This window comes from Hypanus sabinus, chromosome 10, assembly GCF_030144855.1.
Source record: "Hypanus sabinus isolate sHypSab1 chromosome 10, sHypSab1.hap1, whole genome shotgun sequence".
Taxonomy (NCBI): Eukaryota; Metazoa; Chordata; class Chondrichthyes; order Myliobatiformes; family Dasyatidae; genus Hypanus; species Hypanus sabinus.
Window position 1 is genome coordinate 115,446,914 of NC_082715.1, and position 20,963 is coordinate 115,467,876.

Consider the following 20,963-nt stretch of genomic DNA (forward strand, 5'->3'; position numbering starts at 1 on the left):
AACAGGGCATTCCCAAAAAATGATAATGATTTGCATTTTGATTTCCACAATCTCTCCTGCAAACAGGGATGTTACTATCATAACGGGATTTCTGAGAGGGTGTAATAAAATAATTTATCAAATTTTTCCCATCCAAACTCCCTCCATTTCTGGTACACTTCCATTGATACCTCTATATTATTGTCCATTCTCCTTCAGATATAATTATCCATCCTTCCTTCTCCCATTTTGTTTTAATGTATGAAGTCGAATGTGTTTTAAAATTTGACAAATCCTTATACACGCTTAAAATGATTCTACTACTGTTATCTGAATTATATGCTTTTCTAAAGAGCTCTATCAAACATGTACTTGCCTTGGTTACATTTTTAACCGTTCTATTAACATATTGTTGCATCTGAAAATTCTGATAAAAGTCTTGTTTCTCTAATAAGTGTTTCTCTTTAAGCATTTCAAAACTGAACAGTATTCCCCCTTCATTATATTGCAAAGAACTGTTATTCCTTTAGCTGTCCAGTCCTTAAATCTAGCATCCAGTTTATTTGGCGTAAAATCCGAGTCATATGCACAGCATTTAAGAGTTGCAATATCTCCCTCTAGTTTTGGGCAAATATACCCAAATATTTGAAAGACTCTGTTTGCCACGCCCAGGGATATCTACCTTCAATTTCTCTTGGTGGGCTATAGTTATATGAAAGTAATTGGGTTTTATCAATGTTGATCTTGTATCCTAATAATTGGCAATATTGTTCAAAGGATTGCATCAATTTAGGTAAAGAGTATGTTGGTTGCCCTAGATAGATCAAAATGTCATCCGCGTAACAGGCCAATTCATGCTCTGTCCCTTTAGTAGTAATTCCCCTCATACCTTCATTTTGTCTGATGTATTGAGCTAATGGTTCCAGATATAACGTGAAGAGTAGCAGTGACCATGCACAACCAAGTCTTGTGCCCCTTTCTAGGGTAAGACTATTTGATAAATATCCATTGATTTTAATCCTAGCAGTAGGGTTGTCATATAGTGCCTGTATAATTTTAATAATTGTATCATGGAAACCAAATCTATGTAAAATTCTGTAAAGTCCAATTAACCGAATCAAATGCCTTTTTAGCGTCCATGCTTATCACTACTGCTTCAATTTTATTTTTTTTTGTACATGATCCATAATGTGAAGTGTCCTTCATATATTGTCTTGTGTTTGGTAATGCTGTACAAAACTTGTCTGATTGTTATGTATCAGTATGGATAGAAACTCTTCTAATCGTTTGGCCAGGATGGAGGTAAATAATCTATAATCTACATTAAGAAGGGATATTGGTCTAAATGACCCAGCATTCCATTTTATCCTTGCCTTCTTTCGGTATAGCTGAGATTATCGCTTCCTTCCAGCTGGGTGGCATTTGTCCCTTTTAAGAGCCCAGTTCAGTGTGGGGAGTAAGACTGGAATTAATTCATTTTAAAATTCTTTGTACCACTCTGACGTATACCTATCTGATCCTGGTGACTTGCTTAATTTAAGCCTACTAATTGCAGTTTTTAGTTCAATTTCAGTTATGTCAGCAATCATCCTTCTATTTTGTTCTTCGCTTAAAGTGGGTAACTTTAGAAAATTCAGGAAGGTGTCAATTTGGGTTATGCTTCCCCCTGGAACTTTGGAATATAGAGTTTTGTAAAACACTTCAAAAGTTTTTTGAGTTTCACTTAGCTTATTTTTATTTATCATTTTTGTTCTTGGATCCCTAATTCTATGAATTGTATTTTCAGCTATCTTTTTTTTTCAGTTTTCATGCCAGTATTTTCATAGACTTAGATCCACTTTCATAATGTCTCTGTTTCAGAAACATTAAATTTTTCCTGATTTCTTGCATATCCGAACTATTAATTTTATTCCTAATTTTTAAAATTTCCTCTAATGTATCCTCTGCCAAATTCAATTTGTGTTTTTTTCTAGTTCCTTCAGCCTATTTTATAATTCCCTCTTAAAACAGCCTTCAGAGTATCCCATAGAACAGAAGATGAAACCTCTTCATTATCATTGAATTCTAAGTAAAGACCAATTTCTTTTTTAATTTGTTCCTTAACGTAGGGATCATTGAGTAGACTTGAATTTAGTTCCCAAATAGTATTCTTTGGTTGTAGGTCAAGATCAACAGATAAATATATAGGTGCATGGTCACTTACATCTATTGTCCCAATTCCACAGGTGTTTATTTTGTCTGTCTCTTCCAAATGTTATGAAATAGTCTATTCTTGTATATACAGAATGGGGGGCTGAATAATGAGTGTAATCCCTTCTGTTGGGGAAAAGGTCCCTCCATGTATCAATTAAACCAGCATCCTCAAAAAGTGTATTAACTTTCTTATGTAAAGAGTTTGCTTCATAGATTTTTCTATTGGAAGAGTCTAACTTTGGTTGTAATTGTAAATTTAAGTCTCCCCCACATATCAGGAGACCTTCTGTTTCCGTTACCGTAATATTAGTAATTTTCTGAAAGAAATTAATATCACTTCCTGGGGGTGCATATATATTCATTAGAGTAACTGAATTTCCATCTATATTCCCCCTTACCAGAATATATCTGCCCTCCTTATCTCCCATTTCGAATACTTTTTCAAAATTTAGCTTGCTTTAGATAAGAATAGCAATTCCTCTCCTATGTCCTGATTTATATGAGGAGAAAAACAAATTAGTGAAGCCCATTCTCTTTAGTTTTCCATGCTCATTATCACTGAAGTGAGTTTCCTGTAAATATACTACATGGGCTTGTTCTTTTTTCATTTTGGATAGAACTTTACTACATTTGATTGGATTTAACAGCCTATTGACATTAAAAGAAATGTATTTTACTTTGTCCTTAGCCATGTGTATTTATCTGTCAATATATCATTGAAATTAGCAGAATAAAACTTAAATCGATCTACTCCCTGAACAAATAAGAACCAAGAAATGTGAATAATTAAAAAAAGGCAACAAAGGTGGGATTCCAAGGCTGAGGTCTCTAGTAGATGACCCTGGGTTGAGCTAAAGGAAATGTCTAGCTGTGGGGGGATAGCCCCTCCTACCTGTGAGTTGAGGGCCCCCATTGCAGTACCCATAAAAGTAAGTGAACAAATCTATGTCCATTACACAGAAAAGATTTCCTTGTTTATTCCTCCCATATATATATATTCTCATTTAGGTGGGGACAAAGGAGTGAATGAATAAAAAAGAATAATTGAGTAATATAACATTCATATTATAATAAGTACTTCTTAAGATAGGTATAGCACCGTCTATTTTTGCTTCCATTTAGCCTATCAACATTTTTGAAGTTAGCCAAACCTTATGCCTCTTCTGGAGGGGGTGAAGGCTGTCTTTGGAAAACTCCCAGTCTCTTCCTGATATATTTTTCTTGCCCTCCTCCTGTCCCCTGCTTTCTCGATTCTGTTTCCCAAGCAGATCGGGATAACTGCTCAGCCAAGCTTTCCCTCAGTTTGATCACGCTGACGGGCAACCCTCTGGCCTTCATGTCTGTAGTCGCCTCTTCCACTGTCTGATACAGTTGGATCCCATCTTCATAAAACACTCACAGTTTAGCAGGGTATGGAGTTTGGAATCTAATCTTTCTTTGCTTTAATACTCGCTTTACTTCATAGTATTCTTCATGTCTCTGCAGGACCACCGGGGGGGGGGGGGGGGGGGGGGGGTAATCTTGATCGAAATATATTAATTTCACGTCCAAAAACACCCTCTTCTTTCCCCAGGCCCTTCGTAGAATCTCCGCCTTGGTATTGTATCAAAGGGATCTAATTACTTTTGAGCTTGGCTTATCTTCTCTGTCTCCAGTAGGCTGCGGAGCGATGTGCCCTATCAATTTCAAGCTCCACAGTCGAAGGAATCTCTAGCACATCCCGCAGCAACTTTCATACAAACTCCATCATAGACAAACCCTCTGCTCCTTCGGAAACATTGTATATCCTGATATTTTTCCACTGTGATCTTCTCTCTTGGTCAAGCAGTTTACTTTCTTGTTGATTTAATATTTTTATCATTTTACTTTGTATCCATTCCATGTTTTGCACGTGATCTTCCACCTTCTCAATTCATGTCTCTGCCACCGCTACTTTTTGATTGATGTTTGCAAGCTCTGACTTGATATCATTTAGTTGTTTTTGGAATCCCCGTATCTCTTGCAGAATTTTTATCATATTTGCCACTTCGCCTGAACGAGGCCCATTGTCAGCCTCGCTACCATGTGTTCGGGTAGGAGAGCCGCTCGCTGCACCCCTCTCGTTCACAGGCTCTGCAGTGATGCTTTTTTATCTCCATTCTTTTTCCCCATTCTTGCCCCCCTTATCAATTCAAATCTTAATGGATTAATGAGGCAAAATATGCATTTTTTTCTAGAGGAGGTACTGACTTAAGCTGCCATTCTGGACAATGACGTCACCAGAACCGATCTGCCTGTTTTCTTGGAATAGCAGCGGGGCTAGGAAAAGGAAAAGGAAGAAGGGAGAATATGCCAAGAAGTTTCTTTTTTTAAAAACTGTGCCTTGGAAGGAAGTGGACCAAAAATCAGCATTTCATACTGAACAGGCATTACTTCATTAAGCCAGCATTGCTCAGAAATAAATCTATGAATCTCCAGACAGCCACTGCACGGACTCCACCTTTGAATCATGAGAGGCTAAATATAAGGTTCTCAGCCTTGTACTCAACCAAGAATCACCAAGACAAGAGCCAAGCCAAATTTATGCAATGCACTTCCACACTCAAGTAACAGCTCTCAAACTAGGCTCCAGAAGGACACAATAGGAACGTGCAAAATCAAATACCAGAGACTTTTGAATGAAAAATGGATCTTGTACAACATTGAATTACAAGCTCCAGCATTGCCTTTTTGGTTAAAAAAGAAATATGGGGGATCAGAATAGCTTCCAAGAAAAAGATTCTATTAACCCAATCACTCTATGCATGTGAGCAGATGGGGATAGAATCAATTAAAAGTTTTAGAAACAAGTTTGGTAGAGTTAGCTGTAAACAACTGATAATTTACATTGGTGGGTTACTGAAGTTGAGACACAGGTTAGCATGATTTAAGGCTATGATGCAGCCATGACCCTTCCGAAATGTTGCCTGGAATCTGGTCGACAGTCAGATGACCTACAAAACCCTTTTGCACACTCATCTAAAACTAAAGTGTAGGAGATGAGGCTAAGCTTACCTGAGATCTGCAGGTAACAAGTTTCAACTTCAACTCCTACAAGACAGGTGTGGGGTGAGAGATTGATAAAGTGAGCTAGAGTCTTCTGAAGAGAACTAGGATTAGCTTCTTTGGACTGAGGACTGGGGCTCTGATCCACTACACAGTCCAGTCTCCGAAAGGGTAGTAAGATGATTTCATGCTCATTTTACTGCAAATGGAAACAGAAAATGCTGGAAGCTCCAATTGACAAAGCTAGAAATAATAAAGGATCTTCAACTTCAAACATTCACTATTACTTTTCTGCAGATACTATATGACCTAAGCATTTACAGCATTTTTCATTTCATGTTTCCAGCATCTGCAGGTACTTCTGAATTTTCTCCACCCTCTCAATCATACTTTTCAAACTCCTGCTCTCATCAGTCAAACTGCAACTAAAATCTCTAACAATTGATCATATGATTAGTACAATGGTTATAGTTAACGCAACCAAAGAGACAACATCATTTTTACACATTATACTCCATCTTTCATACCTTTGCCCATTCTAAGAACACTTCTTCTCACCTCCCACTCAAACCACCTCATAGACCACAGCAAACTTGGATATATTACACACAAGCCCCTCAACACAATCAGCATCAGTTGTGAACAGATGTGACCCAGAACTAATACCTGATATTCCATGATCAGGGCCTCCCAATTCAAAAATGATTCTTTAAATCATCTTGCTTTCATCCATTAACCAATTCTTGCACCATTACTATATTACCCCCAATTCCATGAAATAGCTGGTTTCAATAACTTCTTGTGGTTGACATGGTGAGCAACAAAGTAGTAGAATTGGTACCTCACAGTTGAAGTGATTTGGGTCTAATTCACATTCTCCTTGTGACCACTGGTAGGAAACTCCAGATTCCTACTACATCCCTAACTCATGTGGGTCGGTAGGTTAATTAGCCACAGAATTGCCCCAATTATGTAGCAGAGTAGTTTAGGGTTGAACTTGATGGGAATGTGAGAATAAAGTGGGTCAGAGCAAGACTAATGTTAAAAAAAAAGGGTGCTGGGATATCAGCATGGAACGACCTGTTTTTGTGCTGTATCTTTATGACTATGAACTTATTGAAGGAAAGTCTTAAAGCATCAAATGATTCACCTTTATCTGTTCTGGCAGTTACAACCACAAAAAAATTCCCAAATGATTTGTCAAACAACAATTTTCTTTCATTAGAGAGTGTTGACCATGTATAATACTGTTATTATTACCCAAATGTCCTGGTAGAATTCCGTTTGCAACACCACTGATGCAAATCTGATGTCAAAGCTCCAGCTTTCTCCTCCATCTCCTTCCTTAAATGGTTGGGTTGCAATTGTTACTATCAAATCTGTTTAACTTATTCCAGAAACTGCAGAATTTTGTTAATAACACCTCCACAGCCATTTCTTTCAAAACTTAGCGATGCAAGTTATCAAATCCCTGGGATTTATTACTTTGCAGTCCATCTCATTCCTCCAATTCTATTTTTGTGTTAATTTGTGAACTCACCATTATATCTATTATATACCTATAATCCTCCATTTATTTCAAGATTTTGAGCAACATGTTTATCTGTAAAAGGCTGATAGTTCCTAATTTATCCAGTAAGTTTCCTACTTTCAGTGTGTAGAGTCCCACATAAGCCTTCATTTTTACTTTCCTACTTCTACTTAAATGTTACAATTATGATTAATGCATATTGTGACACTATATAGAAATATTCAATTAGGGCATAGGATCAGCTTTAGCCAAAAACTGATTCAGATACAATGGCTCAGACAGGAAGCTCGGTTGTGAATTTCAGTATATGGTAAAAGTATAGTTCTGATGAAGATCAACCATTTGTTTGAAACTTATGCCACAACAGCATAAGAAGTGGGATTCCTATACAGCTTAATTGTTTTCCAATATGGACACAATGGGCCAAATGTGACAAATCTCTATCATTCAAGACATCTCCCCCCCCCCCCCCCCCAATTGTGACTCACAAGACAGTCACACTTTTGACAACCTAGCTTACAGCATTCAGCCAAGGGAATGCAAGAATCCCCCATATTCCAAACTTAGGACCAGAGGCACATAAATAAACCTTTATGGTTTTTGCGTCAGACCAGAATTAGTTCTGGTTAAAATCTGTTGGGCCAGTCAATAATAGCCACATTGAATAGGTGTGCATGGAAGGAGATCATTCAGTCATTGTGCTTGAATTAAATTTTATCTCTCATTCAAAGATATTGTTTCTTGCTGTGTGCAAATTTTAATAATATTTCAGCTATATTTTAGTTCCTTGGCAGAGAAGCTCACTTCTGTTCCATGGAGACACAAGATACTACAGATATATATATATAAAACAAACTGCTGAAGAAACTCAGCAAACAGGCAGCAACTGTGGAGGGATGCAGACAATCAGTCTTTTGAGTCAAAGCTCTTCATCAGTACAGCTCCAATGATGGATCAAGTCTAATTTCATTGTAGGTAAAATGATGGATGCTAAAGAAAAGCGGAAATGTATGACGATGTTTTGGACCACACACAAATTAACAGCAAAATATGACCTGAAAGCATATCAAGATCAATAAATCCCCAGAGTGTAAGGTCCTCAGACCTTATTGGAAACTAGGGAAGAAATTTATGGACTTTATGGACTTCAGTAAGGTCTTTGACAAGGTTCTGCACGGAAGGTTAGTTAGGAAGGTTCAATCGTTAGGTATTAATATTGAAGTAGTAAAATGGATTCAATAGTGGCTGGATGGGAGATGCCAGAGAGTGGTGGTGGATAACTGTTTGTCAGGTTGGAAGCCGGTGACTAGTGGTGTGCCTCAGGGATCTGTACTGGGTCCAATGTTTTTGGTCATATACATTAATGATCTGGATGATGGGGTGGTAAATTGGATTAGTAAGTATGCAGATAATACTAAGATAGGTGGCGTTGTGGACAATGAAGTAGGATTTCAAAGCTTGCGGAGAGATTTAGGCCAGTTAGAAGAGTGGGGAATGGAGTTTAATGCTGATAAGTGTGAGGTGCTACATTTTGGTAGGACTAATCAAAATAGGACATACATGGTAAATGGCAGGGCATTGAGGAATGCAGTAGAACAGAGTGATCTAGGAACAATGGTGCATAGTTCCCTGAAGGTGGAATCTCATATGGATAGGGTGGTGAAGAAAGCTTTTGTTATGCTGGCCTTTATAAATCAGAGCATTGAGTATAGGAGTTGGGATGTAATGTTATCATTATACAAGCCATCGGTGAGGCCAAATTTGAAGTATTGTGTACAGTTCTGGTCACCAAATTATAGGAAAGATGTCAACAAAACAGAGAGAGTACAGAGGAGATTTACTGGAATGTTACCTGGGTTTCAGCACCTGCTACAGAGAAAGGCTGAACAAGTCAGGTCTTTATTCTTTGGAGTGGAGAAGGTTGAGGGGGGACTTGATAGAGGTACTTAAAATTATGAGGGGGATAGATAGAGTTGATGTGGATAGGCTTTTTCCATTGAGAGTAGGAGAGATTCAAACAAGAGGACATGAGTTGAGAGTTAGGGGGGCAAAGGTTTAGGGGTAACACGAGGGGGAACTTTTTTTACTCAGAGTGGTAGCTGTGCGGAACAAGCTTCTAGTAGAAGTGGGAGAGGCAGGTTCGATATTGTCATTTAAAAAAAATTGGATAGGTATATGGACAGGAATGGAATGGAGGGTTATGGGCCGAGTGCAGGTTGGTGAGACTAGGTGAGTAAGTATTGGCACAGACTAGAAGGGCTGAGATGGCCTGTTTCCGTGCTGTAACTGTTATATGGTTATAAACTGTGGAGGCCCATTTGCTTCATCTTTAGCCACAGGTGAAGCTTCGAAGACTAATGTACCATTATTTAAGGGCAACAAAGAAAAGCCAGGGAACTACAGGTCAGTGTGTCAATCATCAGTTGTGGCAAGTTACTGCAAGGGATTCTGAGGGATGGGATTTATCAACTTTTGGGTAGGCAAGACCCAATGAGGAATACTCAACATAGCTTTGCACATAAGGAATTGTATGAGACTAATCTCAGTTTTTCAGAGGCAACCAAAAGAACTGATGAGGGTAAGAGTAGTGGATGTTCTTTTCATGGACTTTAGCAAGGAATCTCACATGGACCTACATGGCAGACTGGTCTTGAAGGTTAGATCCAGGGAGATATAGCTAATTAATTCATAATTGGCTCAACAGTAGGAATCAAGGGTAATGGCTAAAAACTGTTACTTGCACTGGAGGCCTGTGACTAGTGGGTGTGCCACAGGGATTGGTGCTGGGACCTTTGTTGAAGCCTAATGTGCCACATGCCTTCACCAATCTGACACACTTTTCAGCCAACAAGGCACTTGTTATCCTTGATCCCTCTGTGTTACAACACTCTCCAGGGCCCAAGAATCCACTGTACAAGTCCTACCTTGGTTTGACTTCCCCAGATGCAGCACTTCACACTTAACTGAATTGAACACCATTTGGCCCACTTTCATAGCTGATTCCCCATACCTAGAGGTCCCCTGTAATTTTCTTCATTGTCAATGATGCCACCTATTTACCCAAAGATATATTCTTGTACTATTCAATGCTGCATATAGAGTAATGATTCACCAGCCATTTTTTAATAATTTTTTTTTATTATATTTCAAGTAGTTACAAAATAAAGTATGGAAAAAAAATGTATATTACCCATCCCCCCTCCCCTAACCCCTCCCCCCCAGCATCCCTATAGAAAAAAAAGAGAAAGAAAGAAAGAAAGAAAGAAAAGAATGAAAGAAAGAATGCCTGGATATCGGAAGATCCCCACATGCTCCATGGAGTTCATAACAACTTTAGTATATATATTTATTTCTTTCCCCAAATAACCAATTATTTCATCTTCAGAGCACCTATATATTTAATCCTGTCTTTTCTAAATAAGGGCACCAAATTTTCAAAAATGTTTCAAATTTATCTCTTAAATTATAAGTAATTTTTTCAAGTGGAATACAGCTATAAATTTCTTTCTTCCAACGATCTATACTTAAATATGTATCCGATTTCCAAGTAACTGCAATAGCCTTTTTGGCTACTGCCAATGCAATTTTTATAAATTCTTTCTGATATTTATTCAATTTGGGTATCGGTTTTATCCCTTCAATATCACCTAGTAAAAATAATATTGGATTATGTGGAAGTTGTATTCCAATAATTTGTTCCAATAAAATTCTTAAATTTGTCCAAAAAGGTTGAATTTTAGAACAAGACCAAGTAGAATGTAAAAAAGTACCAATTTCTTGGTTACATCGGAAACATTGATCAGATAAATTTGGGTGTAATTAATTTATTTTTTGTGGTGTAATATATAATTGATGTAAAAAGTTATATTGCACTAATCTTAACCGGACATTTATTGTATTTATCATACCCTCAAGACATAATCTTGACCAATTTTTTTCTTCAATTTTAATATTCAAGTCACTTTCCCATTTTTGTCTTGACTTATGGACTCCTTGTTTAATTGCCTGTTTTTGAATCAAATTATACATACAAGAAATGAATTTTTTAATCTTTCCTTTTTGAATTAAAGTTTCTATTTCATTAGAATTCGGTAATAACATTGTTTGACCTAATTTTTCTCTTAAATAAGCCCTTAGTTGAAAGTAACAAAAAAGAGTGTTGTTTGATACTTTATATTTATTCTTTAATTGATCAAATGACATTAATATACCTCCTTCAAAACAATCACCTATATATCTAATCCCTTTTTGAAACCAATTATATAAAAGTTGATTATCCATTGTAAAAGGAATAAGTCTATTTTGAATTAAAGATCTCTTTGCAAATAAGGATTTCTTTATCTCGTCGTCAACATTTATCTTATTCCATAAGTCAATCAAATGTTTTAATATAGGAGATTCTTTCTTTTCCCGTATCCATTTAGATTCCCATTTATATATAAAATCTTCTGGTATATTTTCTCCTATTTTATCTAGTTCTATTCTAATCCATGCCGGTTTGTCTTTCTCAAAAAAAGATGCAATAAATCTAAGTTGATTTGCATTATAATAATTCTTAAAATTTGGAAGTTGTAACCCTCCAAGATCAAATTTCCATATCAATTTTTCCAACGATATTCTTGACATCTTACCTTTCCAAAGAAACTTCCTCACATATTTATTTAACTCTTGAAAAAACTTCTGGGGTATTTGTATTGGTAGTGATTGTAATCTAGGAAATATTGTAATCTAGGAAATATATTCATTTTTATGGTATTTACTCTACCTACTAATTTTATTGGTAATCTAGGAAATATATTCATTTTTATGGTATTTACTCTACCTACTAATTTTATTGGTAATACCATCCATTTATCAAGATCTTCTTGAATTTTTTTCGATAGTGGTAAGTAATTTAATTTATATAAATTCTTTATATCATTATCAACTCTTATACCTAAATATTTTATACCATTTGCTGGCCATCTAAATTGGGTTATTAATCGACATTGACTATAATCTCCTTTAGGTAAAATTTCACTTTTATCCCAATTTATTTTATAACCTGATATTTTCCCATATTCTCCTAATCTATAAGATAATTTAAGCAACGAGTGTAATGGGTTTGTTAGATAAAGCAGAACATCATCAGCAAATAAGTTAATCTTGTATTCTTCCTGATTAACTCTAAAACCCTTAATATCTGGGTCCATTCTAATTAATTCAGCTAATGGCTCTATCGCCAACACAAATAAAGCAGGTGATAATGGACAACCTTGCCTAATTGACCTTGTTAACTGAAATTGTGTTACCAGCCATCTTTAATGATTATAGAGCAGACAAGTAGAAAAACTGAAAAATATGGAACATACTATGGACTAGTATTTGTAGGGTCATCATCAGTAAGTGATCTGTCACACCTTAGCCATGCAAAACTATTACAATCAAAACAAAACTGGAACCAAATGATTGTAAGACAGATTTAAATGACACATAGCCCTAATGATAAGAATGGGCTTTTTAGAACCAGTTACATCAGTGGGCCATTTCATACAGATTTCTGATTAGCATCTATGAATTAAATATTGTTTAAAATTTAAACAAATACATATTAATATAAAACATTACATTAAAAAAACATCCTTTTCTTAAAAATAAGATGACAACAATGACAACATAATAACTTGGAACAATGGTGATGGGGTACAGTGAAGTGTGATGTAATGTTATATGAAACACATTTGACAAGACTAAAATCCAGAGGTCAAATGTTACAGAAACTGATAAAATACTTATTCCTTCATCAAACACTTTTAGTATTCTTATATTGATGCTGTTAGAAAAAATTGATTTGATGAAAAGCAAATTTTACAAGATAGCTGCTTGGATTTCTGGCAGGCTCCTTTATAATCAATTTAAAATTATTGACCAATGATAGACCCTTGAATGATTAGCTCAGTTTATTGAGAATAAACCAACAACGGGATAATAATTTGAACCACTAAATAAAGTAACCCAAGTTTTAAAAAATTAACAACTTATTCTAGAAAGGTCATCTAAATTAGGGAGATCAGGAGGTGGGGCAGAAAAGTGAGTCAGTGCCTATTTTAGAAACAAAAGTTATAAATTAGGAATCATTTCAACTATATGCAGAGGTACTGTTACAGCATGAATTGCAAACTACAATTAGTCTCAATGATGCGTAGAAATGGATTTCAGTACCCTGAACTGATGAGTTGCTTAAAAAATTCTGGCCTATGAGAAATAAACTCACAGGTATCCTATGTTAATTCCCACCTATCATGTGTTTTGATTTCAACTTCCCCAACCCAGTCCCTTCCCATTCCACCCCCACCAGCAAAAAGTACTTCAAAATTTCATAATTTAAACCAACTGCTGTGACAATAATTTGGAAACCCAGGACAAACATACAGTAGAATATACCTTGATCAAAAGAACATCCTACAGGATCTCATGTGCTCACCAAAGATAATGTTAATTTTAATGAAGGGTAATTTGCACATTTCTTTGGATGATATATAATGGACTAGATTGCAAGTTGGTCGATGTAAATTGCATTAGCGATAGTGATAAATTCAGTGATAGGTAAACAGAGTCAGAATCAGGCTCATTATGACAGTCTTGAATGGTGTCAAATTTGTTTTGTGGCAGCAGTACATTGCAAAGACATCAAATGATAAATTATAAACTACATAAATAGCAATGCAAAAAGGAATGATGAGATAGTGTTCATGGACCAGAAACCTAATGATGGTGGGGAAGAAGCTGCTTCTGAATCATTAAGTATGGGTCTTCATCAGGACTGGTAAAGAAGGAGGCAGAACGGAGAATAAAGAGGTGGAAGAGGGTGCTAAACGAGGACAAACTGGCAGGTGATAGGTAAGACCAGGTGATGAGAAAGGTAGGAAAGTGGAGAAGGGGATGAAGAAAGAAGTTGGGAGTAGTAAGAGGTAAAGGACTGAAGAAGAAATCTAATAGGAGAAGATAGCAGACCATGGAAGAAAGGGAATGATAAAGGAACCAGAGGGAGGTGATGAGCAGGTGAGAAGACAGGGGTGAAAGGGTAACCAAACTGGGGATTAGCAAAAGAGAGGTGAGCAGGTGTAGTAATTATCAGAAGTTAGAGAAATCAATGTTCATGGCATCAAGTTGGAGGCTATCCAGACAAAAGATGAGATGCTGCTCCTCCAACCCCATTGTGACAGTAGAGGCGGCCATGGACACAATGGGAATGGGAATTCGAATTGAATGGAGTACACATGCTCGATAAAGCAGTACCTCAATCTGCATTGAGCCAACCATTGGCATGCCTCCTGCACTGCATTAATTCTAGAGGAATACAACATTTAACTGCACTGCATGCAATTCAGTGTGGTATTACTCTAGGATTCTGATGGAACACTGACCTATATGTCATGTACCAATATGAGAATACAAAGGTGATGTAGAATACTGGTCTAATCCTACCTGCACGCTATTGAATTGAATTGACTTTATTACTTACATCCTTCATATACATGAGGAGTAAAGATCTTTACGTTATGTCTGTCTAAATGTGCAATTTATAGTAATTTATAATAAATAGTATGTACAACAGGACAGTCAATATAACATAGAAATACAATTGAATCAGAATTAATTAATCAGCCTGATGGCCTGGTGGAATAAGCTGTTCTAGACCATGTTGGCGCTGGCTTTTATGCAATGGTACCGTTTCCCAGAATGTAGCAGCTGAAACAGTTTGTGTTTGGGGTAACATGGGTTCCCAATGACACACCAGAAGGGATATGATGATTTTGAGGGAGTCCTCAATTCATTAATGACCCAGGGCTTAAAGGATAGGTTACAGAAGCAGTGATTCATTTGAATTACTTTATAATAGCAACGGTAGTATCTACTATTTAAAGTGATAACAGATTTCTGTTGGATGCTGAGAACCTGTTGCTGCAAGTGGGATAGACAGAAGAGGGTGTAAAATCTTAGATTATTCTGAAATTAAATCAGAGACTTCACTCAAACATGCAGAATCTGAAAATCAATCTAACAAAAAAAAATTGTTAAAGGTTAGGAAGTACTGTGGTCCTTCAATACTACCTAATAGCAACAGAAATACTGACACAGAAGATTACTTCATGCTGTTTACCTTTCAGCATCCGAAACCAGTGCAAGGCGCCCATAATCCCAGGCCAGTTTCCGTAGAACAGAAAACACAAACAAGAGTACCTAAAATAAAAGTGAAAGAGATGAAAACATAGCTAATATGCAACAAATCTATACTGTGCATTCCAAGTTCAACAATAGCAATCGTGTTGTATGAAAGGAGAGAAGGTTAGCACTCCCCTTGATAAGGATGGAAGGGGCCCTAGTGGCCTTACAACACACAAATGGTTAAGGCATTGCCATCTACTTAGTGGCATCTAAAAAAAATTATTAAATAATTAAAAAAAACAATAGCAATGATCTTAATTGACTTATTCTGTGTACCTGATCTTGGACTTGCATATCCCAGCAGAGCTGAATAACCCAAGTAATAGAGGTACAACATATTTGTCATCCTTCATTTACTTGCGGCTGCCCAGAACGTCAAGATAAGGGAATATCATGAAGGAAATTGGCAAGTAACTCACACAAAATGCTGGAGGAACTCTATGGAAAAAAGTACTGTTGATGTTTTGGGCCAAGACCCTTCAGCAGGACTGGAGAAAAAATGCCGAGGAATAGATTTCAAAGGTAGGGGAAGGGGAGAGATAAACACAAGGTGATAAGTGAAACCTGAAGGGGGGGGTGGGAAATGAAGTAAAGAGTGGACTGTACTCTTTTCCACAGATGCTGCCTGGCCTACTGAGTTCCTCCAGCATATTGCATGTGTTGTTTGGATTTCCAGCATCTGCAAATTTTCTTTTGTTTGTGAAGGGATTCGACAAGATCACTTTCATCATGCATTTCCCATACTTCTGCTCTCTTTCTTTCCCCTCCAGGGGAAAATTCTCCTGACCTTCACCTTTTATCCCACCAGCTCCTTTTCATTCCTCCCTCACCACCCCCAGGGATGGAGAAATTGTCCATTCTATCCTGCTGCACCTCTTCAACTCCTACATTCTTTTGTTTGTGTTCTCACTCTAACTGCTTCCATTCATTCATTCATTAGATAATTCTGTTTACAGTTTATCTCCATGGTCACCCTGGTTTTACACTATCAGAATTGTTCCCCTGCCTTTCTATTGATGCAACCCAACCTGCTGAGTATTTCCGGCATCTACTTTGGAGTGCTTCCTTTCGGTCATTGTTCTGTACATTTCCAAATGACATGGATGTATTAGTAATCGTTCAAAGGAAGATGAGGAAGATAATTGATTTGAATTTGGTAAATTCAAATCATTTAGCCCTTAGTTCAGCTTTATTTTTACAATGAGTCAATGCAATACCTTGCATTATTTATAATTATTCTTTGGTTGCAATATGTCATACATACAATTTATTCCGCACAAGAATTGACAGCATGCATAAACTGAACGGTGGGCCTCAAAGTTCACTACATTTGGATTTATTTTTTGTCATGTACATAGCCAAGTTTGGAAACCTGGAACACGAAAAAAAAATCACAGGAACAGAAGGCCACTCATCCCTTCAAACTTAGAGCGATGGGATTGCTACTTTGCACACGATAACAGTGCTGGGTTACGCAGATCAATATTCATGACCTTCTACAGATGCACAGTAGACAGCATCATAACATGCAGAACATGATCACTGCATGGTACAGAAACTGCCCTGCAGCAGACAGGAAGGCTCTACAACAGGTAGTCAAAACTGTCCAATGCATCACCAGCACCAGTCTAACTGCCACCAAGGACATATATACTGAAAGGTGCCAGAAAAAGGCCAGCAATATGATGAATGATACCACCCCCCTGCTTCATGGACTGTCTGTCCCACTCCCATCAGGGAGGAGGATATGTAGCATCCAAGCTGGGACCACCAGACTCAAAAACATTTACTTCCTTAAGCAGTAAGGATGATCAACATCTCCACTCAGCACAATGACCTGATTTCATATCAGAATCACCTTATGTAGTCGTTTTATGCACAACGTCTATAAGCTACTTATTGTTTTTTGTTATTGTGTTCCTATCTTAGTGTCTTTTTCTGCTCCATTGGATCCAGAGTAACCATTATTTTGTTCTCCTTTACACTTGTGTACTGGAAATGACATTAAACCATTGTGAATCACTTTGTGATTTCTGTTTGTTTTAATATTCATATCAGTGCTGCTGAGCCTTTGCAAGAGATTTCCTCGTGTTTGCTTTTTAACTACACTCCTGGATACTTGAGATTTCTGAAGCTTTTCTAGTTTTGAGAACATAACATTCAGCATAAATACTTCTAAAGCCATAAAGTTGGGATGTATGAAGTCTAACAGCTTTGTTCATTAAAATAAGTGAATTTGCACACTCAGCTTATTTCATTTATCAGATATTTGAATTTTCCAACATCCTGAACAGTTACACAAGTATGAACTTTAAAAAGGCAATGAATGAAAGTGGCAAATGCTAGATTTGGTTAGGATTATTTTTCTTCCTTCTTTTAAATCACAGTTGTCCCTTTTAAAAACTGCATTTGTCTCTTTGACATGAATTCTTGCAGGCAAACATTCTAGCATTTTTGGGGAGAGACAGAAAACAAAAGTAATGAAACGTGTAGTTCAAGACAAAGTAGATGGTGAAAAAGCCAAGAATGGGGGAAAGAGTCACTAAGGAGGGACATGATGAGCTGGGCTCCAACCCTCTTCCCCCCAGATATATAAAAAGTGTTTTTTATATACCTTATAGAGGTAGTAAAAAAAATCACAAGGGACATAGATGAGGTGATGGTCAGTGTTCCTCTCCCCCACCAAAGTAGGGGAGTTTGTGTAAGAGGGCATAGTTTAAGGTGGGGGTGGGGGAAGGAGTTCTGAAGGGACCTGAGAGACAACTTTGTCTGCACTGAGAGTTTGGATATACAGAACAAGCTGCCAGGGGAAGTGGCAGAACAATGTTTAAAGGCATTTGGACTTTTATGGATATGAAGGGTCTAGTGGGATATGATCCAGTTGCAGGTAAATGGGACTAGCTCAAGTAGGTAACTTGGTTGTCATGGACAAAGTTGGGCTGAAGGACCTGGTTCCATGCTGTATTACTATGACCAACTTCCAGAATTCTACCAAAGCCCCCCTCAGATTAGTTACATTGCTCTGGATAATGATTATCAGGCAAGGAACTACTTCTGTATGTGAAGGGGAGGTGCAGGAATAGTGGTGGGAGGAGTCAAGTTATTTTGCTACTTGTATATTACCAGAACATATCAACTTCAAACATGGGCTTGTGATCCAATGCAAGGAAGCTTTAAGAAGCAGGTGCATATCAGGCTGTTGTCGAACCACCAATATATTCATTGCCAATACAACTCAACTAATCAAACATTCTGTTAGCTAGATAATAATGGAATGCATTCCCTACCACTTAGTCTTTCTAGACATTGTGCACTTCTTTGCATTGTGACAGCTGACTACACCCAAATTCATTAAGTGCCATTCGGAGATTGACAAACTGAATTTACTTTTCCGCCCAACTGATTGAATCTTCCTGCAGACTTAAGAATTTTCCCTACTATCAACCACACTTGTCTATAATTTGTAAACTTCTGCAGAATGCTTCATAGATGTGCTTAAACGCTAGCAGAAAGACCTTGGACTTTGAGTAATACATCTTCCAATGACAACATTTTTGAACCCACCACTTTATCATCAGCTCGAGTACCTAATTAAAACCCAACCCAACTCAAGCAGTGGCTGTGGCCAATTTTATCTACAAATTTATTCAGGGGATATTGTAGCCATTGGTAAGGTCAGCACTAATTGTCAACCTGTGGCGACCCACTTTCTGCACAGGCGAACCGGCTCACAAATAGCCAGCACGAGGGGAGAGACTTTGGTAATGCACCTCTGATGTCATTTCCGCCCGGAGAGGGTGGGCGCTAGGGATTTAAATGCCAGCGCCGCAAAGTTTGAATAAACTAGCCTCGAAAGGACTTACTGACTGCATGTCGTTATTTCAGCGCTGTGTGTAGTACATCGCTACAAACCCTTAATTGTCCTTGAGATAGTGGTACTGACTTATTAACCTGCTGCAGGCTTTATGCTGCTTAGTAAGGAATTAACGAACTGTATACATGTCAATAAGAGATACTGGCACAGTTGGACAAGGAAGACACTTGTGAGCTTAGACTAATGTCTTTAAAAAGCACTTAGCCTGGAATGAGTAAGGCTTTACTTTCACTGGTGCATTTATAACCCCCAACAGTTACCTCTGTGAAGGCAGACATGACAGTGCAATTCCCTATTGTTTTCAGCGTGTCAGTTGCCAGATGAAAAGTGTATTTAAAGATCAAAACTCATTGTCTACCAGCAGCAGATATCTCTAGCCTCCTACATGTGTTACCCACTGCAGGTCTTGACAGACTAAAGATATCGCCACAAAATGCCCAACATAGATTGCTAACATCTAAGCTAGTCATGGAAGAGATTGATAGATGGATGGAGGAAAAGGAGTACTGAGTACTCTCAAAGCCTCCTCTGAAAACTGAACATTCCTACTAATGCCTAAAAATTACTGGCCCACCACTGCTCAACATGGAGGTACAGCAACTGCACACAGTATTGAGACTCCAGCCTAATTGGAAGAAAAGTGCCACAAACTACCCAGTGACCCTGTCAGGCATTCCTGACTCATTGGTAGAAGAGTCAGAAGTTCCAACAATGGACTCCCAAGTCATCCCAGCACCAGGAGGGAAGCAAGTCCCCCTCAATCCCCAGGGAATGCTCAAGACCATACAGAATTAGTAACTGGCCTCTGCCTGAAGTATTTGGTACCATTTGTGGCATCATCCTCATGGCTGTCTCAACAGTCAATCCCAGGTATAACCCATAAACAGGAGCAAGATTAGCAGTAACTTTTGAATTAAAAAAAATAGTTGGCAAAAACATGGAAATAGTAACATGCTGAATATACAAATCCAAAAATTTACACATACCAAAAAGCACATAAAGTCTAGTGCAAGCACAGTGGGAACGCCTCCGAAAGGCAAGCCTTGCAGCACAGTACTTCTTATCCGAGCACTGTAGCAGTAGTCCTTAGTTGAATTAGAATTCACTGTCACACTGGAGCTGATGGTTGACTCTGAATTAACTGACATCTTTATTTCTTCATTATCTTATCTGAAAAGAAAAGAAAGAAACCACTAAGTATTTATTACAGCTTGTACAAGTGTAATGACAAACAAATTCAACAAGTCCATCTTTTTTTTTCGGCTACAAATCTACATTTCCATTAGTTGCAAAGTAATAAAGGACACACAATATGGTCGGGGTTGGATGAAGGTATTTACAGTTTTTAATCTGTGAATGAAATCACTTGCAAAAGTGAAATGATACAAGGGTGCCCACGTGATACTGACAAGATGAACAGTTGTACATTTGATACAAAAGGAAACCACCCGCTTTTCTTTCTCAACAATTCTGCCAGGAACAAATACATCAAGAGGTGCAGGTTGAATGGAGGGAAACAAACCAAACCAAGGGTCAGGGGACAGACTGAAAACAGGAAATTGATACTTAAAGTGTGTTTACATCATTACCAAACTAATTGCTAATAATTTCCAAAATATATTCATGACTGTTATGGTGTTCTAGGACAAACGTATTTACTTGATTCTCTGAATACAGTCAGACAGTTTACTATACCTAAAACTAGAATGTTTAAAATGTGGAGAGTGAATTTTTCTATCTTACAGTTTCATACTGTAAAATACCTCGCCCAAGCCACCAGACACAAGTAAATCAATGTTTTCTTCTTACAGAATCAGAATAAATATCCCTGACACATTGCAAAATTAGTTGTTTAGCAGAAGTAAATTGCAATACATAAAATAACCTGTTAATTACTATATATAAATATATATGGTGGCATAGTGGTTAGCACAACACTTTACAGTTCCAGTGACCCAGGGTCAATTCCTGCAGTTGCCTGCAAAAAGCTTGAATGTTCTCCCCGTGACCGTGTGGGTTTCCTCCGGGCACTCCGGTTTTCTCCCACAGTCCAAAGACGTACCAGTCAGTAGGTTGATTGGTCATTGTAAATTGTCCTGTGATTAGACTAGAGTTAAATTGGGGGTTACTGGGTGGCAGGGCTCAAAGGGCTGG

At 37.6% G+C, this 20,963-nt stretch overlaps 1 protein-coding gene and 1 non-coding gene across 4 annotated transcripts in view; one reads left to right on the forward strand and one right to left on the reverse strand.

The window, feature by feature from the left end:
* The window catches only part of LOC132401015 (CSC1-like protein 2), a 198,310-nt gene that overhangs the window by 109,614 nt on the left and 67,733 nt on the right, over positions 1 to 20,963 (reverse strand). For all 3 annotated transcript variants that reach the window (XM_059982731.1, XM_059982730.1, XM_059982728.1), the window contains 2 exons: positions 19,796 to 19,979; positions 14,871 to 14,950 (listed from right to left, as the gene is read on the reverse strand). In XM_059982731.1, coding sequence (XP_059838714.1) covers positions 14,871 to 14,950; positions 19,796 to 19,957 — 242 coding nt within the window. In that variant the 5' untranslated portion in view covers positions 19,958 to 19,979. The remainder of the gene's footprint in view (positions 1 to 14,870; positions 14,951 to 19,795; positions 19,980 to 20,963) is intronic.
* On the forward strand, positions 15,034 to 15,160 carry LOC132401436 (U6atac minor spliceosomal RNA). Its single transcript, XR_009514590.1, has one exon. It is a non-coding gene; the product is annotated as a U6atac minor spliceosomal RNA (small nuclear RNA).